Below are 24,697 nucleotides of genomic sequence, written 5' to 3'. Positions count from 1 at the left end.
ATAGAGTACACTACAAATATAGTCGGGGAACAAACAAATATGATGGACATAGCTGTCAAATGGAGAATCATATTGTGAATCAAAATCTTAATTTTGTGAATCGAGAATCATTATGATTCAATACAAACTATAAAAATAATTTTGAATAATCATATATATGAAATAAATTGATTTTGATACATGCTATGAAATAGTTCTCCTATAAGGACATGTTTAAACCGTCTGATTGGAAGTGAGGAAGGCATTTCCTTTGTAACAAGAGAAGTCAGTGCAAATCATAACAACAATAAAATTATTGAAAAACTATAATATAATCTCTCTTGACATTTTAAAATGGACCTAACAATTCGATATAGAGTATAATACGAAAAAATAATTAAGTGGAATAATTTATTTTAAAACATAAAACACTTTAAAAGATATGTATGCTTATTTATTGTTAAAAAAAAAAAGAAAAGAAGAAAGACTATAAAGGAACTATTGTAGAACTATTGCATCTAGTTAAAAACCCTCTTGTCACACAAATCATGCATAGGTATTGATTACTTTTGTACTAAATACTCTTAGAATTATTTTCTGGAGAAAAAAAAAATGTAAAAAAAAATGGTAAGAGTATATCAAACACGATAATTTCAAGAGTTGAATGAATTGTAAACGGTGAATAGAATTATGAATCGATAGTGAATAGATCCTGCCAAAAATAGATTCACCCATAGATTTGTATCGATCTATGCATGAATCGTGAATCAAATCATGAACTGAATCTTCGAATCGTATGATTCTGATAACAAAGATGACGGGACTTGAATTAAGGACCTCCTGAGATTGAAGCTTTTATACCATGTAATTTGATTTTTTGTTATCGCCGTAGCTTAGGTTGTCAGGGGATTGGCCCAACTATGATGTGGTATTACACGAATTGAAGGCAAGAACATAATGTAATGAGTTGGCATGTGAGATATGTCTTATGCGTGAAGTTTGTACAATTGGGATGCCCTTGTCCTCTCTATTTCATGTTAGAAAAGCAATAGAAGTTCAAAAGTAGGTAGATGACATCATTATATGGAGTGTGTCAAACATTGCGCATTTGTCTCTTCTTCAATATCCTTGGAGATGCAATCCGTTTATTAAAGTATGTACTTCCTAATTGGTGTTTGGGTCCAATAGTAATATGGGAGCTATTGTGCAGTGGATAACAAGATTTGAATCTCATTAACTATCTAAAAAGTATATAAATTACTTCCTAGAACTTTGAGGGGTGAGTTGTTTTAGCAGCTTCCGTTGTGAATTGCTTGCTAATGGTTGAGTATTAACCTAAGAAGTATGGACACTTCTAAGAAGGTAACGTATCCGTGTTGTGTCTGTGTCAGACATTGACACTCTTTGGACACTTCCTCGACACGTGTTTGACACTCTTCAAAACGCGTCCTATTTTTTTAATTTTTTTTAAAGACTTGGACACTCCTTGGACAGTTGGAGGACACACGTGTCTATCACTTAAACACGTGCATTTATCGATTAGACACAGGTGAAACTAATTATAAATTTGAACAAAACAACTTAGGATACAATAATAAAACAAAAATCATATAAATTTATAAGAATTACTGTCATCTATGAAGCACGGACACGGATATGGGACACGACAAAGACACAGGGACACGCAAATTTTAAAAAAATGGGGGACACGACACGCTGGGGACATGTTTAATATATATAATTTTATTTATTTATTATATGTCTAAATAAAAAGAAAATTATTAATTTTTATACAATTATAAAAAAATTAATGAACATATTTTTTAAATTTTTTTAATAAAAAATGAGTTTTTTTAAATAAAAATAATTTATTTTATGAATTTTAGGTTTAATAAAAATAAGGATAAAAAGAAAGAAAAAAAAAAGGGAAGAAAATAAAGGAGGAGAGAAATAGAGAGAGAGAGAGAGAGAGAGAGAGAGAGAATAGGAGAAGTTGAAGAAAAGGGAGGAGATGAAGGAGATAGAAGACGAAGAAGAAGAGGCAAAGAAGAAGAGAGCAGATGAAGAATACCTCAGCTTCTTCTATTGATCTGAATAGGTTAGGGCTCCTCTCCTCTCCTCTCCTCTCCTCCCTCAATTTCTTTCTCTGTCTCTGTCTTCTCTCCTCCCTCGATCTCTTTCTGTCTCTATTTCTCTTTCTCTCTTTCTCTCCAACAGTTAGGGCTTCGATCGTCCTTATACATGTTCGGAAAGTGTCACAGAGTGTCCATGGCGTGTCTGACTGCAAAAATTCAAAAAAAAAAAAAAAGAGGACACGTTAGAGAGAGTGTCGGAAACGTGTCCACCGCGTGTCTGACACTCATGCGCAAGCCCTGGGGACGTGTTGGTGCTTTATAGACTGTCATATTACATTTTTTATTATCTTTGAATGATAGATTCATATATATAACATATAATAAATATATAAAATTATATATTTTATGCGTGTCTCCCACGTGTTGTGTTCTGCATTTTTTGAAAATTGGCGTGCCTGTGTCATGTCACGTGTCCGTGTCCATGCTTCTTATGTATTAACCATGGAATCATAAAAGCCCTTTGAACTTTACAACCTTGGAATCTTATAAGTCCTTTATACGTTATTGGTTTGGGATTCTTCTTATTCTTTTTTTATGAACATTTTCTTTCCTTTAATTTTGTTGTTCAATAATTTATATTATTCTTGGGGTTGGATCTCCGTTACTTTGATATCTCACTTGTTGGTTAATTGCTACAAAAACTTATGAAATGGGTCCAAAAACATATACTAGCCTCTCTCACCATGCATCACACATGATTCCCTCTTGCTCATGAATTGACATTTTAAACACAAACTAAACTGAACTAAACTGGTGGACAAACTCACATGGGATAGAGTGCATAATGATGAATATTTTTTTTTTTTTTTTTGGGGGGGGGGGGGGAGAAGGAACATAAACATATGGAAAACCTATCACCTACTTCACCCACTAAACCTAACCCACTACACCACTACCACCTCACCTACTCCACTAAACCTAACCCACTACACCACTACCACCTCACCTACTCCACTAAACCCACTACACCACTACCACCTCCACTTCACCTACTCCACCTACCACCTCCACTTTACCTACTCCATCTACCACCTACTACCACCTACTCTTCTATATATAGGAATCATTGTAGCATTCAATTATTCAACAATTACAAACATCAATCAATAATACAATTCTCTTTTTCTCTTTATACATTAAATTTCTACAGTTTTGAACTTAAGATCTCATAGAACTAAACCCTCGATTCCATCTAAGGTGACGACGAGTTGCTCCAAATGCAAGTTGTTGGGAATAGGCCCAACAATGAACAATCTAGTTTGTCCCAACTTCACTTCTTGTATATGGTCTAGTTTTTGTACTAGCTTAAATTTTTCTTTTTGTTGGTTCTAGTTCTAAATATCTTTCTTGAGCATCATGTAGTTGTGTATTTCACTTCGTGGTTGCTTAAATAACTATGTACTAGTGACTATTGACAGGGAAAGTGAAGGTTCCTTTCAATTTGGTTACTATTGGAGAGAAGCTGAAGATTTGCGTGCCATTATCCAACACTTCAATGGAGCAAGCCGTGTAACAAGTGCAATTCTTGGTCATAGTAAAGGTGTGTTCTCTTGTACTAAATATTCAACCTACCAACTTCACTGCTCAATGGACCCTTGAGCTTAAAATGGTTCTCTGTTCATAAGAATTAATGCTGTTTATAATAGGCTGAACAAAAAATTCTAGAAGGCTAGATTCCTAATGAGTCATATTTTTCAATTAGAGGTTAGTACTGTTGGTCTTGTGTTTTTCATTGTAGTTGAGTCAACTTTAGTAGTTAGGTGTATTTTGGTAAGTTAAATATATTATGTGCTTGGATTGTAGTGGTAGTCCATAGGTCTGTCTTGGGGTCTCATTATTTTATTAGGTCTTTTCACATGATATTTATTAGTATTTGTACGATCTGTTACTATGCAATAGTTTCACAAATTACACTCTTTGAGGGTTCTGTGTTTTGATTCTAACCCTGGCTATGATGTCTTAGGGATCTAGAGGTGATGCTTAAAATGCTTAAAATACTCATATTCTCTCTAGTTCTCTGCAATAAGATCCCCCCCCCCCCCAAAATTTGATTGCTATTAATCCATATTTAAAAAAAAAAAAAATTATAAGCCTAAAAGCTCAATTTTTCCAAACCATGCCCTTACCCTATCCACCCTTTTCTGTTTTGGGGGAAAAAAAAAAATGAAAACCGTACTTTTCAAAAATTCTAGTAGGAATCTCTGAATCTTGGCAATTTATCACCATTAAAACCTAACTAATTCCAAAAGTTTCTGTCTGCACACAGCCTAAGACCTTCCTTCCACTCTTTTAGACTTTTAATCTACTAGCTTACAAAGCTGCCAAATATTTAATGTTGGGTAGCGTTATTGAGTCTGTGAACTGCAGTCCTACACAGTACTATAATTCTTTTTCTTTTTCTTTTTTTTGTGGAAGAAGAAAATCATACTGTTCACAAATTCTAGCAGGACTTTTCGGAATTTGAGCAATTTTTTACCTTTTCCAACATAGTTAATTCTGATGCTTTCCATTTGCACAACGTAATTATTTAATGTTTGGCTGCACTAGCAAGCAGCTATTGTAATGGCACATGCACGAAAAGAGGATCAATGATTTTCCGCTTAAGGGCAATCATTAATTTAAGGAGAGGCATACATAAGACCCACAAGAATTAGAATTATTGAATCTGTGAAGTGTTGTCCTAAATTGAGAATAAAGTGGGGCATACTGCCTCAAATTAGCCCTAGGGAGTTTGGATCAACGCTAATCAAACCAAACCAAACTAAGCTTTGTGTCTCAATCAGATGGGATCAGCTACATAAATTGTTTTTCCATGAGAGTTTTGAATCATCCAACATTTAGGATTGTATTTCAACTATGCTTCAAATGTTACTTACAAACATGTTTTTTTATTTTTTTAATTGGGAGTCTTTAATCGAAACGATAGTGTTGGTTCCACTCACAATTCATGGATCAGATCTCCACTGAAATGTAGTTGCACTGCCTATATCTGGCCTATTATTCAAGACTAGATCACAGGTGCAGAATTTGTAAAGAGAAAAATTGAATCTTGATTTATAAACAATAAAAGATGTGCAGAATAGTGTTGCACTGTGCTATTGATTTTTAGCTCTGCTCTATGAAGCACTGACCCTTCAAAGCAAGTGCTGTATCCGTGTCGGACACACGGACACTTCGGGGACACGTGAACACTTCGGGGACACATTTCCCCTTATTTAATTAATTTATTTTCAGAGGACACCTCAAGGACACTTTAGGGACACACTAGGGACATGCCAAGTTGTCTTTTCTCCCATTTTATTTAGTGCTTTTGATGAATGTTGAATGTTTATTATTTTTTTCTTAGATTTTAATACTTAATAGATCATCTATAAAAATATATATATATATATATATAAACTTAAGTGTTAATTTAAAAGTACTTTTTTAAATAAAATAAAAAAAAGAATTAGAGTTATTTTTTGTTAATATTGATTGTTTGTGGATGTAATATTTATCTAGATAGCAAATAAAAATATATGAAAACATATTTTATTGCCGTGTCCCCACCGTGTATGTGTCCATGTCTTCATTTTTTTGAAATTGCCGTGTCCTGTGTGCACATCCGTGTCCGTGTCCGTGTCCGTGTCCGCATTCGCATCCGTATCCATATCCGTATCCGTGCCTGTGCTTCTTAGGCTCTGCTTATTTTTGGACTTTTTCTCACAAGCATTAAAGCCCATTGCAAATTCTTTTCTCCCTACAAACTGCTCTCACTGAGATCAATTTTTGCAGGAGGAAATGTGGTGCGCCTGTATGCATCAAAGTATCATGATATCCACACAGTTGTCAATGTTTCTGGTGGTTATAATTTGGAGAAGGGCATTGAAAAACACTTTGGTAAAGACTTCATTGAAAGAACCAAGAAGGATGGATATTTGGATGTTGAAAATAAAAAAGGTAATGTATTAGTTCACATTCATTATGCACATTATTTTGCTGTTTGTTTTTCACTTCTCCTTGTTATTAATGGGTTTGATATGCTTTATCATCATGTTCTCGCATGTTTACTTACAGTTTAGTCATTGTTTGCATGTCATATGATTTTGTTTCTTTAGCCAATTATACTTGTTTTGATGATTTTCTTTTGGCTAAACATAGGAAATTCAAACAACCTATTTGCTTTTCTTTCCATTAAAAAATGTAATTGGGATCATCGGATGTTTACATTATTAATTTGTGTTTCCTAGGGACTAGCAATTAAATATATATGTAGCTCCATCACCTGTCCCGCCCGTCTACTTGGATTGCAGGTTGTCCTTTCATTTTGTGCCTAAATGGATTTATCTTTCACTTTTTTGGTATCACTTTTTCATTTTTTTTTTCAATAAAAGACAAAAAATATATTGTTTGCAAGATTGAGTCAGCCAACAACTATCATCAGTGTGCTGACCCTTCTATTAATGATGGAATCCACATCCTACATGCCTATCTAGCATTTCTGATTCTTTGGGACAAGAAAAAGTTAGTTATGTTTGCTTATAAAACTTGGAGACAATCATGATCATGACAAATTAGCATATGGATCAATACAAATCATGTATGGATATTGGTTGGCATGAAGCTATATTTTACTATATGCGTTTGATGGTTAGACAATGGCATTGTGTAGGAGAAGTTCTCTTTCGAGTGACTGAGGAAAGTTTGATGGATTGCCTAAATACAAAGATGCATGATGCATGCCTTAAGATTGACAAAAATTGCAGGTCAGAAGGAAGTCAGCTTCATTTTATTGAATCTATATTTATGCAGTTTTGATTTATCATATTGATAACATATAATAGGGAAAAATCTAGAATGAGAAGTCTGCTTTTTCATAATTTTGCAATTTTTGCTGGCAATAGCTCAGTAGAAAGATTGAAAGAAATTTGTTGATCTATCAAGTATTTTGTACGTCTGTTTAATGCCCAAGTTTATCAATCTAGATGTTGTAAAACAGAAGGATCTGTTATAAAGTTGGGGATCTAAAAATAAGAATCCTTATTTGATCTAGTAGTTGACTGTCCACACAATTTTTTCCAGTGTCCATGTACTTTCAAGTCCTGGGGCTTAATGTCTTTTTGTCACGGGCTCACAGCATTGACTTGTCATCCTGTGGGGCTTAATGTCTTTTTGTCACGGGCTCACATCATTGACTTGTCATCCTGTAGACACCCCATTTTTTACCGCCCTTAAGACTTGGGCGCCCCAGGTTGATTGCTCGGTAATGAAAGTTGTGCTATGCAAAAGTTTGATTCCTTCGGCAAGAGGAGCTTCAAACCTCAACCTTACACCTTATTTTTGGACAAAAACTATTTTTGACCAAAATTATTTTAGGCTTTAAAACCCTCTCTTTCAAAATATTTTTGCCAAATATCTCTATGATATTCCGAAGCTCGCATTTCGTTAAATGTTGCACTTTTCGGTAAACCGAGCAAGGGCAAAGTGGAAATAAATGGAAGAGAGGTGAACTCTTTGATAAAAATTTCAAAACACCTTATTTAGAGGTTTGGAGTTGAAGAAAATAGGAGAGGAGGGAAGAAAACTAGTTGAGGAGAAGTTAGGCATCAATCCGGTTAGTACTAAAACTGAGTAGTCTTCACTAAAATAGGCATATCTTTTTGCACACTTGGAATTTTGATGTGACGCTATCACCGTTGGAAAGTAGACTTTCGGGGCTTCAATTTAGACTCAAGAATGACCTGCAAAGGAGTCCGGATGAAGGAGATATGCCCATTTGAAATCGGGCCCGAAAAGTAGTTTTTGGCCACTGATGTGGCTTGCCGGCCCCATGCCGGCCATAGGTGAAGTTTGCCTGCCCCATTCCGACCATTGATGATGTTTGCCGGCCATGGATGCCGGCCATGGATGAAGCTTGTCGGCCACTGGTGTCAAAAATCAATTTTTTGTGCAGATATTTACCTCCAGCTGTTTGCACAAAGTTCCAGCTGTCCATTTTATGATATTTTCGATCAAAACTCACATTTTTCTATATATAGAGGACCTTCTCTATTGTTTTCAAGGTTAGAAAAATTTTGGGAGTCTCTCTCTCTCTACATTTCTCTCACACTCTTGTAAGTTTTTGCAAATTAACCTACATACACTTCAAGTTTGCCTATCAACCCTTAACCAAAGTTGCTTATCTTTGGGCTGAGGTTATTTGAGATCCTCTTTGAGCTCTAAAAGGTGGTCTTGGCTTGGTTTATTGCCTCATTTGTGTCTTCCCTTCAAGAGGTATAACACTCTCATTCTATACTTGTTTTGCACACTTGCTTTGCAATCTTTTTCAACTGTTTTGGGGCTGGTTTTGAACTGTCAAAAACTCTGTTTTTGTGGCCTAAAAGTCGTGGTTTTAGGCTATTTTCAATTAGGGGGTGGTTTACCCTTCTTGCTTCTTTGCTTGTAAAGTTTTTGTACCTTTGTTCACTACTTTCAAACCAACTTTTTTGGGCCTTTTAACCACTGAATTTCAGAGATTTTTCAGTGGTAAAAAACTCATTTTGAAGTCCAAAATTTGAGGGGTTTGCCTCCCCTCCTTGTGTTTTGTTTGCATGCCTAGTCAGCCCTACGTATTAGCTTAATGTTTTAGCTTTTTGTGGCTCAAGTCCAGCATGTTTTACCCTCTATTTTGAACTGTTTTGGCTGTTTGGTCCCTTTTAAGCCTTGTATGGCATGGTTGTAGTGTAAGTTCCTTCACTAGCGTAGTGTAAGTTCCTTCACTAGCTTAGTGTTTTAAGGCTTCAACGACCATTGGTTTGAGTCGGTTGCATGTTTTAGTGCTTTTATCACTTATTTCTAGCACTTAATCGTTTCTGTAACCTCCCTCTTTTCTTGATTTTATTTTTGCTTTGAAAGTGGCTTCAAACCACTTGTTTCCCTAAGTGTGAAATGGAGGTTATAGCGATCCCGGGTTTACCCTTGTTGTACAGTGATCCGGACATGTGTCCGTGGATATTGGTAGTTGTTTATTTTCTAGTTCGCATCCTCTTTACTTTGTATATTGAGTTATAAGATGCGTTGGGCAGGTTTGTTACAGGTTAGTTGCGTTTGGGAGCCTAGTGTTGCTGCCCAGATTTTTGGACCTTCGCTCGAGCGAGGAGTATGTCGCTCGAGCGAGAGTGGTGTTGCGTCTGGTTCTGGACCTGAGAGTTGCATTTCCTGGCTCGAGCGAGCTTCTCGTGGCTCGAGCGGTCTGGGTTTTTCTTCGCTCGATCGAGAACTTCTTGGCTCGAGCGAGAGTTTTCTGTATCTGGTCGCTCGAGCGACCAATCCTTCGCTCGAGCGAGCGTGTTTTATATCAGCGCACAGCAGCGTCTAAAACATCACTTTTTCACTTCTTTTCTTTGAGCAAACCCTTAATCCGACACTCTCTCTCTCTAAACTTGCACTCTCTCTAAGGTTTGATCTCCCTAGGGTGTGAATCTAGCCTAGGGCCTTTGTTAAAAAGGTAGAGGGTGTTGAGAGCTTCGATTTAATCTGAAAAAGTTTGGATTTGGAGCAAGTTGATCTTGGAGTCTTCATCTCCTTTTGGGCTAAAACTTCAAGGTTGGGATAACCTACTCCTCTCTATGGGTTTTGTCTTTAAATTTTGGTATTTTGAGATGTTGGGCTTGGTTTGGTAATTTTGTGAAAGTTTGGGGCTTTTGTGTAATTTTACAAAAGTTGGGGTTTTATTCATAATAAACCTAGATGCATGTTTGGCATAGAAAAAAATGGAATGATTGTTGAATCATTGATGAAAATGGAACCTAAGGGTTGAAATAGTAATTATGGAAAATGGCCTAATTACATTGTTTAATTAATTGGTATAATTAATTGGTGAGAAATGAGGAAATGAAATGTTGATTGAATATCCATTTGTGCATTTATTTTCTGTTTTAGAAATAACTGCTTTGGGCTATCGGTGGAGGATAGTCGAGATTGTTGTAGACAATGCATGATGATTAGGTAAACGGAAACTAATCAATGGAATGTGTCATGGAACTTGACGGTTGATAGAATACATTAATTGTGTGTATTGTGTGATTGTATATAGAACCAATGTGTTTATATACATTATGTGTAGAGGAGGAGATAGGGGATGTACTCCGCGGTTTAGGGGAAGATAGGGGATGTACCTCTAAACCGGATAGGTATTGGGAGGAGATAGGGGATGAACTCCGTAGACAGAGCTCATATGCTTGTCTAGAGAAGTGAAGATAGAGCTCATATGCTTATCTTGTGAAGTGTGGATACAGCTTGTATGCTTATCTGTGGATATTGTTGATATACATATCTGTTGTAGAATGTGGATACAGCTTGTATGCTTATCTGTGGATATTGTTGATATACATATCTGTTGTAGAATGTGGATACAGCTTGTATGCTTATCTGTGGATATTGTTGATATACATATCTGTTGAGAATGTGGATATAGCTTTTATGCTTATCTGAATGTGAGATATAGTTTTTATACATATCTGTGGAAATGATGATAGAGCTAGCATGCTTATCTGTTGAAAAAGGGAAAATGAAAAGTAAATGGGACTTGTAAGTCGTTGACATAAATATGTAATTTATGTGATTGTATCAGTGTTGACCAACTATCAATTGCTAATGTTTTAGTCATTGTCCATGGTTGGTTTAGTGTATTTCTACTGGGCTGTGGCTCACCCTATATGGGAATATCATTTTCAGGTACAGGAAGCATGCCACCTCCAAGGACATAGCTGGGAGGCTAGTGGCGGGCATAGTTTTGTCGTTTTACTTTTGATGTATTATATGTAACTTCAAGCCAAGGGCTTAATGTGTAAACGAGTTAGAACTCTTTGTTGTAACCAAGTGTTAATTTGGAAAGCTGTAAGCCCGTAGGGCATTTTGTTATGAGGTTAACATGTAATATTTAATTAACGGAACTCTAATGAATATAAGAGTGTGGTTAATTTATATGTAAATGCATGTCTTATCTGATGGGTTTATTGTTATTATTTTGAGGGCGTTACAACTTGGTATCAGAGCCTACCGGGTTCGAATACTTTGGGTACGTGGGAAGTGATTAGGATCACAATGGGTTTGTCTCGCTTGATAGAGACTTAGATGTAGTATCATATGCTATGTGCTTAATTGATAACATGCTTATGTGACTATGTGGGTATGGGATTTAATTTCTAGGATGTTGAGTGGATCCTTGAGTTTCTGGGAGTCTTGTTGGAAAAGCACTTGATCAATGCTATTTCTAACTGGAACTCTAGTAACGCCTTGGGACTATTATTATCCGGAAATGAAATTCGTAAGTGCTTATGTGTTTATGTGCTTATGTGGAGTGAATTACAGTTGTCCATGCATTAGGACGTGAGTGTTTAGTTTTGGCACACTTATGAATGTGCTAACGTTCTGTGTTGCCTTTATTAGGATGTCAGGACGAGGAAGAGGTGCTAGGCGTGGTAGACCTGCGAGGCAGGAAGTACCGTTACAGGGTGAGATTCCGGCAGTTCAGGAGGGAGTTGGGCAGGCCAATGTGGCCGAGCCAGTGGGTCAGCAGGCTATGGGTGCCTTGGCCAGAGAGATAGCAGGAGCTTTGGGTATTCTTAGAGCTGGAAATCAGGCAGCTGAGACAGGGCCTTCCTTCTTGAAGAGGGAGTTCTTCCGGTGTAATCCGGACGAGTTTATCGGGGATCCTAAAGAGCCGCTTAAGGCAGATGAATGGCTCGAACAGACAACGAAGACGTTTGAGATGCTTGGCATCGAGGACGGAGCACTGAAAGTGACCTTGGCATCCTTCCAACTGAAGGGAGATGTGGGTCAATGGTGGAAGTACGAGAAAGCTCGTGTTGGTGGTACTTGGGAGGCGTTTGTGAATGCTTTTCAGGAGAGGTTTTTATCAGCAGCAGCTAGGGAGAAGCTGAGGGATCAGTTTAGCCGGCTTAATCAGCAGGGCTTGTCAGTGGCCGAGTTTGAGGCTACTTTTACCAGTCTGTCTAGGTTTGCACCTGAACTGGTGGCGTCTGAGGAACGCCGTTGCTATGAGTTTGAGCGGAAGTTGAGGCGGGGCCTCAAGTTGAGAATTGGTGGGTCTTATATTCGAGAGTATAGACACCTAGTGGACGCTGCAGCTCATATGGAGCTTATGATGCAGGAGGAGGATGAGGGTCAGAGAGGCTCCAAGAGGAGCCAGGATAGTCAGGGTGATGGCAGGAGACAGAAGGGTTATAACCCTCAGCAGTCTCAGGGTGTAGTCTCTAGATCGACCTTTCCAGTGCCGAGTGTAGGCTCGGGGAGAGGCAGTCAGGGGGAATTCACTTGTTACAAGTGTGGCCAGCTGGGTCACAAGGTATCTGTTTGCCCGCAGAAGGGTGGGGGTCAGAAAGCTGCTTCTTCTTCAGCTAGACCGCAGAGTCAGAGTTTGGGCAGGGGGCAGCTCTTGACTTGTTATCAGTGTGGACAACCTGGGCACATGAAGAGGTTTTGCCCACAGTTGAGTGCCACTTCGGGAGCGTCTGGTTCTAGGCAGACGCAGGGTTTTCAGCCAGCTCAGTCTGTGCAGGCCTCGAGGGCCAATCCGGGAGTTTCGTCATCCCAGTCTGTGCAGCAGTCTTTTGCTCCGAGAGGTGAGCAGGTAGACCAGGGGCCTACGGGGCGCGTGTATGCTGTTACCGCGCAGGATTTAGTACCAGCTCCATCAGTAGTGAGAGGTACTTTTCTGTTTTGCAACTCAGTTGCTAATGTGTTGATAGACACGGGTGCATCTCATTCTTTTGTATCTGCTGCATTTGCATCTGTTTTGGAATTGGAGTTAGCACAGTTAGCATCTCCTATTTGTGTGGTATCGCCTTTGGGTGGTGAGTTGATTCTGAAACAGGGTGTTAGAGGTTGTGATATAGAGGTCGCCGACTATAGGCTTCCTTTTCCGTTTGTTGTCATGCCCATGAAGGGTTTTGATGTTATTTTGGGTATGGACTGGTTATCGTCATACCGGGCTGTTATTGATTGCTACCGCCAGAGGGTTACATTATGTACCTTGAGCGGGGAGTGGTTCCATTTCTTGGGAGACCGGGTTGGTAGTGTTTTGCCACCGGGGTATGATTCGCGAGGGCGAAGTGAGCTTAGTACTCTACATGCCAGCTTTGAGAGTGGTGAGAGTGGTGAGACCCAGGTTGTGTTACCGAGGGTGGTTTGTGAGTATTCGGATGTCTTTCCCGAAGATCTTGTTAGTTTGCCACCTCACCGAGAGATAGAGTTCTCTATTGATTTAGTGCCTGGTACGGCGCCGATTTCTATGGCACCTTACCGTTTTGCTCCAGCAGAGTTGGTTGAGTTGAAAGTTCAGCTCCAGGAATTGCTCGATAAGGGCTTTGTTCGCCCTAGTGTTTCACCGTGGGGAGCACTGGCCCTCTTTGTTAAAAACAAAGATGGTGCCTTGAGATTGTGTATAGACTACCGGAAGTTGAATCGGGCTACGGTTAAAAATAAGTACCCTATGCCCCGTATAGATGATTTGTTTGACCAGTTGAAGGGTTCCCGTTGTTTCTCTAAGATAGACTTGAGATCGGGTTACCATCAGTTGAGGGTCAGGGAGGAAGATATTCCTAAGACGGCATTCCGTACGCGGTATGGCCATTACGAGTTTCTGGTGATGCCATTCGGGCTTACCAATGCACCGGCAGTCTTTATGGACTTGATGAACCGGATTTTTCGGGAGTTCTTAGACCGATTTGTGGTTGTTTTCGTGGACGACATCCTTATCTATTCGTCTTCTGAGGAGGAGCACGAGGCACACTTGAGAGTGGTGCTTGAGTTACTTAGAGCCCATAGGCTGTATGCCAAGTTTGGGAAGTGTGAGTTCTGGCTGAGGGAAGTCAAATTCTTAGGCCACGTGGTATCCGGGGAAGGGGTGTCTGTTGATACATCCAAGGTTGAGGCAGTGCAAGATTGGGCACAGCCTAAGAGTGTGTTTGAGATCCGCAGTTTTCTGGGATTGGCTGGGTATTACCATCGGTTTGTGAAAGATTTCTCCAGGTTGGCGTCACCGTTGACTAGACTGACTCGGAAGGGAGTCAAGTTTGTGTGGAGTGAGACTTGTGAAAAGTCGTTCCAAGAGTTGAAAGTTAGATTGACCACCGCTCCGGTGTTGATTATTCCGGAGAGAGGGTTGGGTTATGCGGTTTATTGTGATGCCTCACGAGAGGGTTTGGGCTGTGTGTTGATGCAAGAGGGGAAAGTGGTAGCTTATGGCTCACGTCAGTTGAAAATACACGAGAAGAATTACCCCACACACGACCTAGAGTTAGCAGCTGTGATCTTTGCCTTGAAAATCTAGAGGCACTACCTTTATGGTGAGAGGTTCGAGGTATTCTCGGATCATAAGAGTTTGAAGTATCTGTTTACACAGAGAGACTTGAATTTGAGGCAGAGGAGATGGATGGAGTTCATCGAGGATTATGATTTTGAGTTGCATTATCATCCGGGAAAGGCCAATGTTGTGGCCGATGCCCTTAGTAGGAAAACCATTAGTGATGTAGCTTGTATAGCCATCCGGGAATGGGAGATGTTGGGAGCACTGGGCGAGTTTGATTTGCTACTGGGCGAATCTGTTGAGGCTGCGGCCTTGTTTTCTGTTGTGGCGCAACCTACACTTGTGATTAGAGTGTTAGAGGCACAGAGAGGTGACCTTGAGGTAGAATCCCTCCGAGAGAAAATCTCCAGTGGGAAAGTTGAGAAGGGTTTGACGGTGTATCCCGACCTGAGTGTGAGATACCGAGACCGTTTGTTTGTACCGGAGGCTTGCCGAGAGGAGGTACTCCGAGAGTTTCACCATTCGCGCCTTGCGGTGCATCCGGGAGGTACTAAGATGTATCAGGATTTGGGTCGCCAGTTTTGGTGGCGGGGTATGAAAAGAGATATGGCTGTTTTCGTATCGAAGTGCCTTACTTGCCAGCAAGTGAAGGCCGAGCATCAGAGGCCAGCGGGTTTGTTGCAACCCTTGCCTATTGCCGAGTGGAAGTGGGAGCATGTCACTATGGACTTCGTTGTAGGTCTTCCGAGGACTCAGCGGGGTAGTGATGCTATTTGGGTGGTTGTAGACCGGTTGACTAAGTCGGCGCACTTTATTCCTATGCGCGTGAGAGATTCGGTAGATCATCTTGCCGATTTGTACATTCGGGATGTAGTGAGATTGCACGGGGTCCCAGTGACGATCGTCTCAGATAGAGATCCTCGTTTTACTGCTAGATTGTGGCAGAGTTTGCAGAGTGCCTTGGGCACTAAGTTGACCTTTAGTACGGCTTATCATCCTCAGACTGACGGGCAGTCCGAGCGTACTATTCAGATCCTCGAGGATATGCTTCGGGGTTGTGTCCTGGACTTCAGTGGGACGTGGGAGAGGCACTTGCCATTGGTAGAGTTTGCCTACAACAACAGTTTTCAGTCTAGCATCGGTATGGCACCGTTTGAGGCCTTGTATGGCCGACCGTGTAGGTCTCCAGTTTGTTGGGCCGAGGTGGGTGATGCACCTTTTGTTGGGTCCGGAGTTGGTTAGGGAGACGACGGAGAAAGTTGAGCTTATCCGTAGGAGGCTTGTTACAGCCCAGAGTCGACAAAAGAGTTATGCCGACCGTAGGAGGAGGCCTTTGGCGTTTGAGGTAGGTGATCATGTCTTTCTGAAAATATCACCTAGGCGAGGCCTGATGAGGTTTGGGAAGAGTGGGAAGTTATCCCCTCGGTTTATTGGTCCTTTTGAGATCCTTGAGAGGATAGGTGAGGTTGCTTATCGGTTAGCCTTACCGCCGCAGTTGTCCGGAGTGCATGATGTGTTTCATGTGAGTATGCTTCGGAAGTATGAGCCAGATCCTTCACATGTGTTGGATTGGACTGATTTAGAGGTAGATGAGGATGCCTCGTATGAGGAGAGACCAGTTCGGGTCTTGGATAGGCGGGATCAGGTCCTGCGTGGCAAGACCATTCCTTTGGTGAAAGTCTTGTGGAAACATCACGGAGTGGAGGAAGCCACTTGGGAACATGAGTTGGAAGTCCGTGAGAAATATCCGGACTTGTTTGTTGATATGTGATCTTGTATTTAAATTTTACATTATGTTGAACTTAAGAGCTTTTATATGTCCTAAATTGTGAAACATTGAGAATGTTTTGATTATTGGAAGCATGTTTTGGAACTTGCCTCATATGGTAGTTGGATGTAACACTATATATGTTGAATATATTGTTGACATTGGAAAGCTAGTGCATAATGTTGGTGCATGTTAATAATACATATGTTGTTTACATATTGTGATATGTCTCTTGTTAAAGGGATGGGATGACCGGTAATGGGTCGAATTGTTGAATGTTCAAGTGTAACATTGTTTAAAATGAAGAAAAACTTGTTTTTGAAAACTTGTGCTTAATTTCGGGGACGAAATTCTTTAAGGGGGGGAGGTTATAGCGATCCCGGGTTTACCCTTGTTGTACAGTGATCCGGACATGTGTCCGTGGATGTTGGTAGTTGTTTATTTTCTAGTTTGCATCCTCTTTACTTTGTATATTGAGTTATAAGATGCGTTGGGCAGGTTTGTTACAGGTTAGTTGCGTTTGGGAGCCTAGTGTTGCTGCCCAGATTTTTGGTCCTTCGCTCGAGCGAGGAGTATGTCGCTCGAGCGAGAGTGGTGTTGCGTCTGGTTCTGGACCTGAGAGTTGCATTTCCTGGCTCGAGCGAGCTTCTCGTGGCTCGAGCGGTCTGGGTTTTTCTTCGCTCGATCGAGAACTTCTTGGCTCGAGCGAGAGTTTTCTGTGTCTGGTCGCTCGAGCGACCAATCCTTCGCTCGAGCGAGCGTGTTTTATATCAGCGCACAGCAGCGTCTAAAACATCACTTTTTCACTTCTTTTCTTTGAGCAAACCCTTAATCCGACACTCTCTCTCTCTAAACTTGCACTCTCTCTAAGGTTTGATCTCCCTAGGGTGTGAATCTAGCCTAGGGCCTTTGTTAAAAAGGTAGAGGGTGTTGAGAGCTTCGATTTAATCTGAAAAAGTTTGGATTTGGAGCAAGTTGATCTTGGAGTCTTCATCTCCTTTTGGGCTAAAACTTCAAGGTAGGGATAACCTACTCCTCTCTATGGGTTTTGTCTTTAAATTTTGGTATTTTGAGATGTTGGGCTTGGTTTGGTAATTTTGTGAAAGTTTGGGGCTTTTGTGTAATTTTACAAAAGTTGGGATTTTATTCATAATAAACCTAGATGCATGTTTGGCATAGAAAAAAATGGAATGATTGTTGAATCATTGATGAAAATAGAACCTAAGGGTTGAAATAGTAATTATGGAAAATGGCCTAATTACATTGTTTAATTAATTGGGATAATTAATTGGTGAGAAATGAGGAAATGAAATGTTGATTGAATATCCATTTGTGCATTTATTTTCTGTTTTAGAAATAACTGCTTTGGGCTATCGGTGGAGGATAGTCGAGATTGTTGTAGACAATGCATGATGATTAGGTAAACGGAAACTAATCAATGGAATGTGTCATGGAACTTGACGGTTGATAGAATACATTAATTGTGTGTATTGTGTGATTGTATATAGAACCAATGTGTTTATATACGTTATGTGTAGAGGAGGAGATAGGGGATGTACTCCGCGGTTTAGGGGAAGATAGGGGATGTACCTCTAAACCGGATAGGTATTGGGAGGAGATAGGGGATGAACTCCGTAGACAGAGCTCATATGCTTGTCTAGAGAAGTGAAGATAGAGCTCATATGCTTATCTTGTGAAGTGTGGATACAGCTTGTATGCTTATCTGTGGATATTATTGATATACATATCTGTTGTAGAATGTGGATACAGCTTGTATGCTTATCTGTGGATATTGTTGATATACATATCTGTTGAGAATGTGGATATAGCTTTTATGCTTATCTGAATGTGAGATATAGTTTTTATACATATCTGTGGAAATGATGATAGAGCTAGCATGCTTATCTGTTGAAAAAGGGAAAATGAAAAGTAAATGGGACTTGTAAGTCGTTGACATAAATATGTAATTTATGTGATTGTATCAGTGTTGACCAACTATCAATTGCTAATGTTTTAGTCATTGTCCATGGTTGGTTTAGTGTATTTCTACTGGGCTGTGGCTCACCCTATATGGGAATATCATTTTCAGGTACAGGAAGCATGCCACCTCCAAGGACATAGCTGGGAGGCTAGTGGCGGGCATAGTTTTGTCGTTTTACTTTTGATGTATTATATGTAACTTCAAGCCAAGGGCTTAATGTGTAAACGAGTTAGAACTCTTTGTTGTAACCAAGTGTTAACTTGGAAAGCTGTAAGCCCGTAGGGCATTTTGTTATGAGGTTAACATGTAATATTTAATTAACGGAACTCTAATGAATATAAGAGTGTGGTTAATTTATATGTAAATGCATGTCTTATCTGATGGGTTTATTGTTATTATTTTGAGGGCGTTACAGAGGTACTACACCCAATGGTTTAATTCCTTAAGGGATTCATTACCAACAATGTAATGTCTCTTTCATACCCAAAGCAACTTGTGGTTTGAGCCATCTTTCCATTAGAGGACACTCACCAATGGACTTAATGGATTAAAAAATGATTTGGTAATTAAAATGTGTAAACAAAATTGGCAAGTAAAAGAGGCAAGATAAGTATCTCTTTGTATTGCATTGCATGTGTTCAAATCGGACGTTAGTTTGAGCACAAGGAAAATGGGATATTTCATACTCAAAAGTGATGAAATGTGCCATTTTCCTAGGTCTCCATTGCCCTTGATCATGCATAATAGGGGGATGGTCATTTTGGTCTTATCTTGCATTTATTAAACTTGCACAATTGGTTTCATAAGCCATCATGCAATGAAATTGCTTGATTGATGGTTTATGAACCAAATTTTGTCCCTCTTTTGATTTCCCCACGAAAAGGAGAGGCAAAGTGTGTAGACAACTCTTGGAAACCCCCCCTCCCCTTTTGCTCTGCTTGTGCTCTGCTGCAGCATGGTGATCTAATGCATCAGTGGCCGGCAGGCCACCATCTATGGCCGACAGTACACCTTTTTGGCCGGCAGAGGGCTGGCAACATTCATCCATGGCCGGCAGGTCACTGATGTAAAGCTCAGTTGATTTTGGTAAGATGAAGCAGAAAGATTCTGGAAATTCTCAACCTTGCAAACAGAGGCTTCTGAGAGCAAAACAGAGGTCTTTTCAGGCCAAAACTGAGCATGTGCATCTTTCACTTCCCGAGGCGGAGTAGTGGCAGCATAGTTTAATGTCTTACATGCTTAGTTCGTGTACATTTGTGTTGTAAATTAATTAATTAGTTTACTAGTTGGTTAAAGTGTTGTAATAATTAGTAATTAGTTTAGTTAGTTATTCATTTGGTTTGTAATATTTAGTCTAATTAGCTTAATTAGATTAACTTAGCTTAGACTAGCTTAGCTCTTATTCATTCAGACCCTCCTTCACGAGGGCGTAATGTTGTAATAAGTGTGCGTGTGTGTATATGTCTTTCTCCTTTTTATTTAATCTTTTTTTTTATGGTTAGATTAGGGTCATGTTTCAATTAGCATATCGCATGCTTACATCCATTCATCTTGTCTTGCATGCACCGAGGCTCGGCACATCATTCAAACTGCATTGCTATTTCAATACTTCTTTGAATACGTGTTTAATTGCATGTTATCAAATCAATCCATATGCCATATTAGTAGCCGAGCCTATTAAAATTGCATATTGCATGTGTTGCATTAGACACTTAACATAATTAGGATCATGCATCTTTCTAAATAGTTTCTCTTTTGGCTTAGAGTACTCGGTGAGTTTGCTTTAGCATACTTGCATAAGTGTGAATGTTGCCATGATTAGCATGCTTGCCATGAGGCTATGTGCTTACTTCATAAACTGCATGAATGTCTGTGGATGAAGGCTTGTTGTTTAAATTGAAATAATTCAATGAATATAAGTTTTAAGCCTATTTTGTTGAGTGGCAAATCATGTTTTAAGCTCACTATGTTTAGTGGCAAATCCGTAACTTTTAAGCCCACTTGAAGTGGCAAATTCAAACTATTTTCGCAAACAAACATGAGTTGAATTGTTCCAAATTGAGCAAACTAGTCTATACTTGCTTGTGCGCATCACATAATAAAGCTAGTCTAATAACCGGAATAAGAGTACATAATGTACATAAAAATCATATCATGATTAGTAGAGGCCGATCTTTTGATCGGGTGAGCGGGGGTGCTTAATTCATGACCTTCCCCCTTCGTATCCAAGTTCTCGAGCCGAGGCAACTTTGGTGATGACGGACATGTGGCCTTTGGCACAAGTCAAAGTTTTCTAAATTTTTCTAAAATGAAAAATATTTAGGTGGCGACTCTGTATCTGGCAAAACAGTCCAATTTTGGCATTATTTGATTTGCAATCGATTTTCTAAAAAGATTTGCTGAATTTGGACTCTTTGGTGTTTATCAGTTTCACATTGCACTTGTGAGACTAGATTCAGAACTGCGGGAGTCCAAATTGTGAGGCCTTTCTTTTCAAACCTTCCGAAAGGGGACGCGAAAGAGGCGAGCTACATATCCCATCTTTCAACAGTCCATTTGTTATATGTAATTGGGACTGCGTTGTTCTTGGTGGTACAACTTTATAACCTTGGAATCTTTGTTGCACGTCCCACCCATTTAGTTTTATTTGTCCAATTCTCAATTGTTTCTACAATAATTTTATCCTGGCATGCAATTTTCTTTAAACCTTATTCTTTCCGGCCTTGCCGAGTATAGATCTCAACATACGTATATTCATTCTCTGCATTTATGAGGTGTTTCATCATAGGCTACATTTAACACAACCATATTAGAAGCCAATTATGAATCCTCATAATGATCTTTTGCATCAAAGAAGGCTTATATCAATTTTTGTTGGATAATGGAATGACCTTTGTTCACATGACTCAAAATACACGGCAAGTTGTTGAAATAAAGCTATTGCCATGAATAAGCTCTGTGACAGACTTAGTTAAAAAACTTTAGTTGTTTATTCATGCTCATTGAATTTACTTGTTGCGATAAAAAAAAATCAAGTACATTGAGTTTTTAGCTACACTTTCTGATATGATATGGATCTAAAATGGGCGTATGCTCTTTAGCTTGATTGATAGTTCATTTCATTGATTCATCAGCAACTGTATTTTCATGATCTATAACATATTTATTATATTTCATGTTTCATGTATGCGGCGGGTATTGTATGCGTAGGGTGTTGACTATCCATGGATCTGCTGATGAAATAGTTCCGGTTGAAGATGCCTCGGAGTTTGCCAAGATCATACCTAACCATAAATTACACATCATTGAAGAAGCCAATCATGTATACACTAAACATCAAGCTGAATTAATCTCAGTTGTTCTGCCCTTCATAAAAGGTCTGCAGCAAGATGTGAATACATTTCTAAGCTGTACATTTTGTAATTTGACCTGTAAATTTATATATTTTATGTGATTTCAAGATGATCCCTTAATTTACCTTGTTATGTACAGGTGCTTAATGGAACGTTCTCATGATATAGAGAGAGATGATTGAACTATAAATTGAGAGGGCTATCAAGTTGGTTACCCCTTCCCCAATCCTTATTATACTGGTTTATGAGTGCAATGACTATATACATAAGCATCAAGTGATTAACTATTTCGCAGCTAACATAGATCCTTTATTCTTGCATCACTGCACTCTCATATGGCTGTAAAACACCATTTAGGGTTTCATATGGTTTTTGAATGCAATGACTATGCATATGGTTAATTTCTTGGCTCAGCAATCAATATAGTTACTCTCTCTACTAATGCAGGAAATTAATTTCCAAGCAGATTAAGTTACTCTCTTGTTTGTTTATAATCATGGTTACTGTACTGTAGATAACAGACTAATTGATGCAACAATGAAAGGGTCAGCTTAAGTAAACTTTTCCATCCTTGTACTTTGAATTGAAACATTGCTAATGCTTGTGTAATAAGGCCCAAGAAGTATTTATACTTCTAAGAAGGTGGTGTGTACTTGTCGGACACATCAAACACTTCATACAAAACATGTCATGTTGTATTATGTTTTTAAAGTTTTTTGATCCAGACAAGTTTGAACAAGAAAAACTTAAAATACAATGATAAAACCAAAAAAATATAAATCTATACGTCTAATCTCTCTAATTTTAATGAAATATCCATATTTATATATACATATACATAATATATAATAAATATATTAAATTATATATTGTGTATGTATTCTTACATATCGTGTCATCTACTATTTTAATTACCTTTTTGTCAGACGTGTCTGTACTAGCACATATATACAAAATGTTTGTGTGCAACAAATTAAGTGATTTCAACAATGAAGTACAGACAAAGGTCCCGTTTGGTAGAACTGTGGAAAAGTGATTGTGGATTATAACTTAACAGATTATAACTTATAGCTGTGAACATAAGCCGTTAACCTGTTTGGTGCACCTGTGGGATTATGAATTTAAACAGCAGAGTAGTGTTTGGTTGATAAGCTGTAAAATAATTTTTTGATGTATAATTGTCCTTCTTACCCTTATATTATTTTTTCATTTTTTTCAGTTTTAGTTTTAGAAAAAAAAATTATTTCATTAATAAAGTTAATATAATTAGTATTACATAAATTATTATTTTCATTTTTTCATTATAAATCAATTAGTATAAATTATTTTCTTTTTTCATTATAAATTAATTACTGTCAATTAGTGGCTTATTTTCATTTTTTCGTTATAAATGATTATTTCCAATTTTTCATTATAAATCAATTAGTATAAAATTATTTCATTTTTTCAATTAATTAATTAGTGTCAATTAATGGCTTATTTTCATTTTTTTCATATAGATTATTATTTCCATTTTTTTATTATAAATCAATTAGTAAAAAATTATTTCATTTTTTCAATTAATTAATTAGTGTCAATTAATGACTTATTTTCATTTTTTCATATAGATTATTATTTCCATTTTTTCATTATAAATCAATTAGTATAAAATTATTTCATTTTTTCAATTAATATAAAATTTATTTCATTCATAGCTAAAATGCGTAATAATTATTTTTTTTTTTTGATTAAAAAAATAAACCTCTACACACACATACGCACACACAAAATTCTAAAACCCTAGCTCCGGCAGGCTGGGCAGCGATGAACCGGCGATAGGGTTTGAGATTGCCTCGCACGGCTGATCGCAAAGGGAGATGGGAGATGACGGTGGAGGTACACACACACACACACATAGAGAGAGAGAGAGAGAGATCGCGATGGTTCAAAGACAGATCGCGATGGCGATGGTTCAGAGACAGATCGCGATGGTGACAAACCAACGCCGGAGAGAGAGACAGAGAGATAGAGAGAGAACAGTGTTTGAATGTCTCTAGAAATAGTCGGAAATAGAGAGAGAGATAGCCGGAAATAGTCGTCGGAAATCGCCTCTCAGGCTCTCTCTCTCTCTCTTTCTCTCGACATGAACAGCGATTGAATATCAATTTTATATAGTGGCATTTTGGTAATTTCTGAATTTTTGAAGGGGCATTTAAGTCATTTTAACTAGTTGCGCGCATAAGCTAAAAAAAAAAAGCACCTCTGAGGCAGCTTACAACTTTTAGCTCAAAATCAATTAATTTAAACTATAATCTATCTCTCATAAGCTCAACCAAACACTCCAAAATGACTTATTTTAAGTCAAAAGTTGATTTAAGTTGCTTATAAGCTGTACCAAACGGGGAGAAAGAAAGCTATTTTAGAGTAACTTAGGTTTTCAACAGTTCAAAGCTCAGGGCACTTTGTTGTCTTCTTCAATGTATTGATCTTCATATGAGAGCATGTATATTTAAGATCATAACATTTAACCATTAGATGAATTGACATCTAGCTGTTGGAGTATTAGATCGTGATATGTCTTTCTTATAAGCGGTTGGCAGGGTACATGATTGAAACACTAGTTGGTCAGCCAGCTAGTCGACCAAGTGGTTGATTGCTAGACCCTATTGAGATTGATGTGCTCTCAGGATCACAAAATGCTCTCAGAGTGGTTGTTTGCTTTGTAGGCTTGTTGACTTGTGGCTTCCTTTGCGGGTTTTTGCTCATGTAAATCTTAGTGAAAGAAATGTATATGATCCACAAGCATGTTAATTAAGTTCTTAGCCTCATATCAAATATTAAAATATTATTGAAGTGTTTATTAAAGGACACCAATATGATTGAATCAAGGATAACCATGTGCAAAACCAAAAAAGGATAACCATGTGTGAAAACACGGTTGCATAAAATTGAGCTTGAATCATCTTTTGAGAATATATAAACTTTTATGAACATGCGATTCATTCTTTTAAACTTTGTTTTGAATCTTACTCAATATAAAATCATGTGAAACACTCTTTATTCTTTAAGAATACTTGACATCTTTAAGGACAAAGTTTGAATCAAATACTAGTTAGCCAAATTTTGAAGAATTTGAAACGACACAGATCAAGAAAACAAATGATGTATGAAGTTTTAAGCAATAAGGTGCAGAAGTTCAATTATAATTGTTCA

At 38.4% G+C, this 24,697-nt stretch overlaps 1 protein-coding gene across 2 annotated transcripts in view; it reads left to right on the top strand.

Annotated features, from left to right (window-relative positions):
• The window catches only part of LOC114290252 (putative uncharacterized protein YDL057W), a 54,509-nt gene extending 32,603 nt beyond the window's left edge, over positions 1-21,906 (top strand). The window contains exons 4-8 of one of the 2 annotated variants that reach the window (XM_082868992.1): positions 3,533-3,654; positions 5,889-6,053; positions 6,766-6,859; positions 21,363-21,529; positions 21,645-21,906. In XM_082868992.1, coding sequence (XP_082725118.1) covers positions 3,533-3,654; positions 5,889-6,053; positions 6,766-6,859; positions 21,363-21,529; positions 21,645-21,652 — 556 coding nt within the window. In that variant the 3' untranslated portion in view covers positions 21,653-21,906. Of the gene's footprint in view, positions 1-3,532; positions 3,655-5,888; positions 6,054-6,765; positions 6,860-10,808; positions 10,900-21,362; positions 21,530-21,644 lie in introns of those variants that run through there. The other variant, XM_082868993.1, reaches the window with a different exon arrangement.
• The last annotated feature ends 2,791 nt before the right edge of the window (positions 21,907-24,697 follow it).

This window comes from Camellia sinensis, chromosome 5 (genome assembly GCF_055761805.1).
Source record: "Camellia sinensis isolate YWXY chromosome 5, ASM5576180v1, whole genome shotgun sequence".
In the NCBI taxonomy this organism is placed as follows: domain Eukaryota; kingdom Viridiplantae; phylum Streptophyta; class Magnoliopsida; order Ericales; family Theaceae; genus Camellia; species Camellia sinensis.
This window is presented reverse-complemented; position numbering and strand designations above follow the sequence as displayed.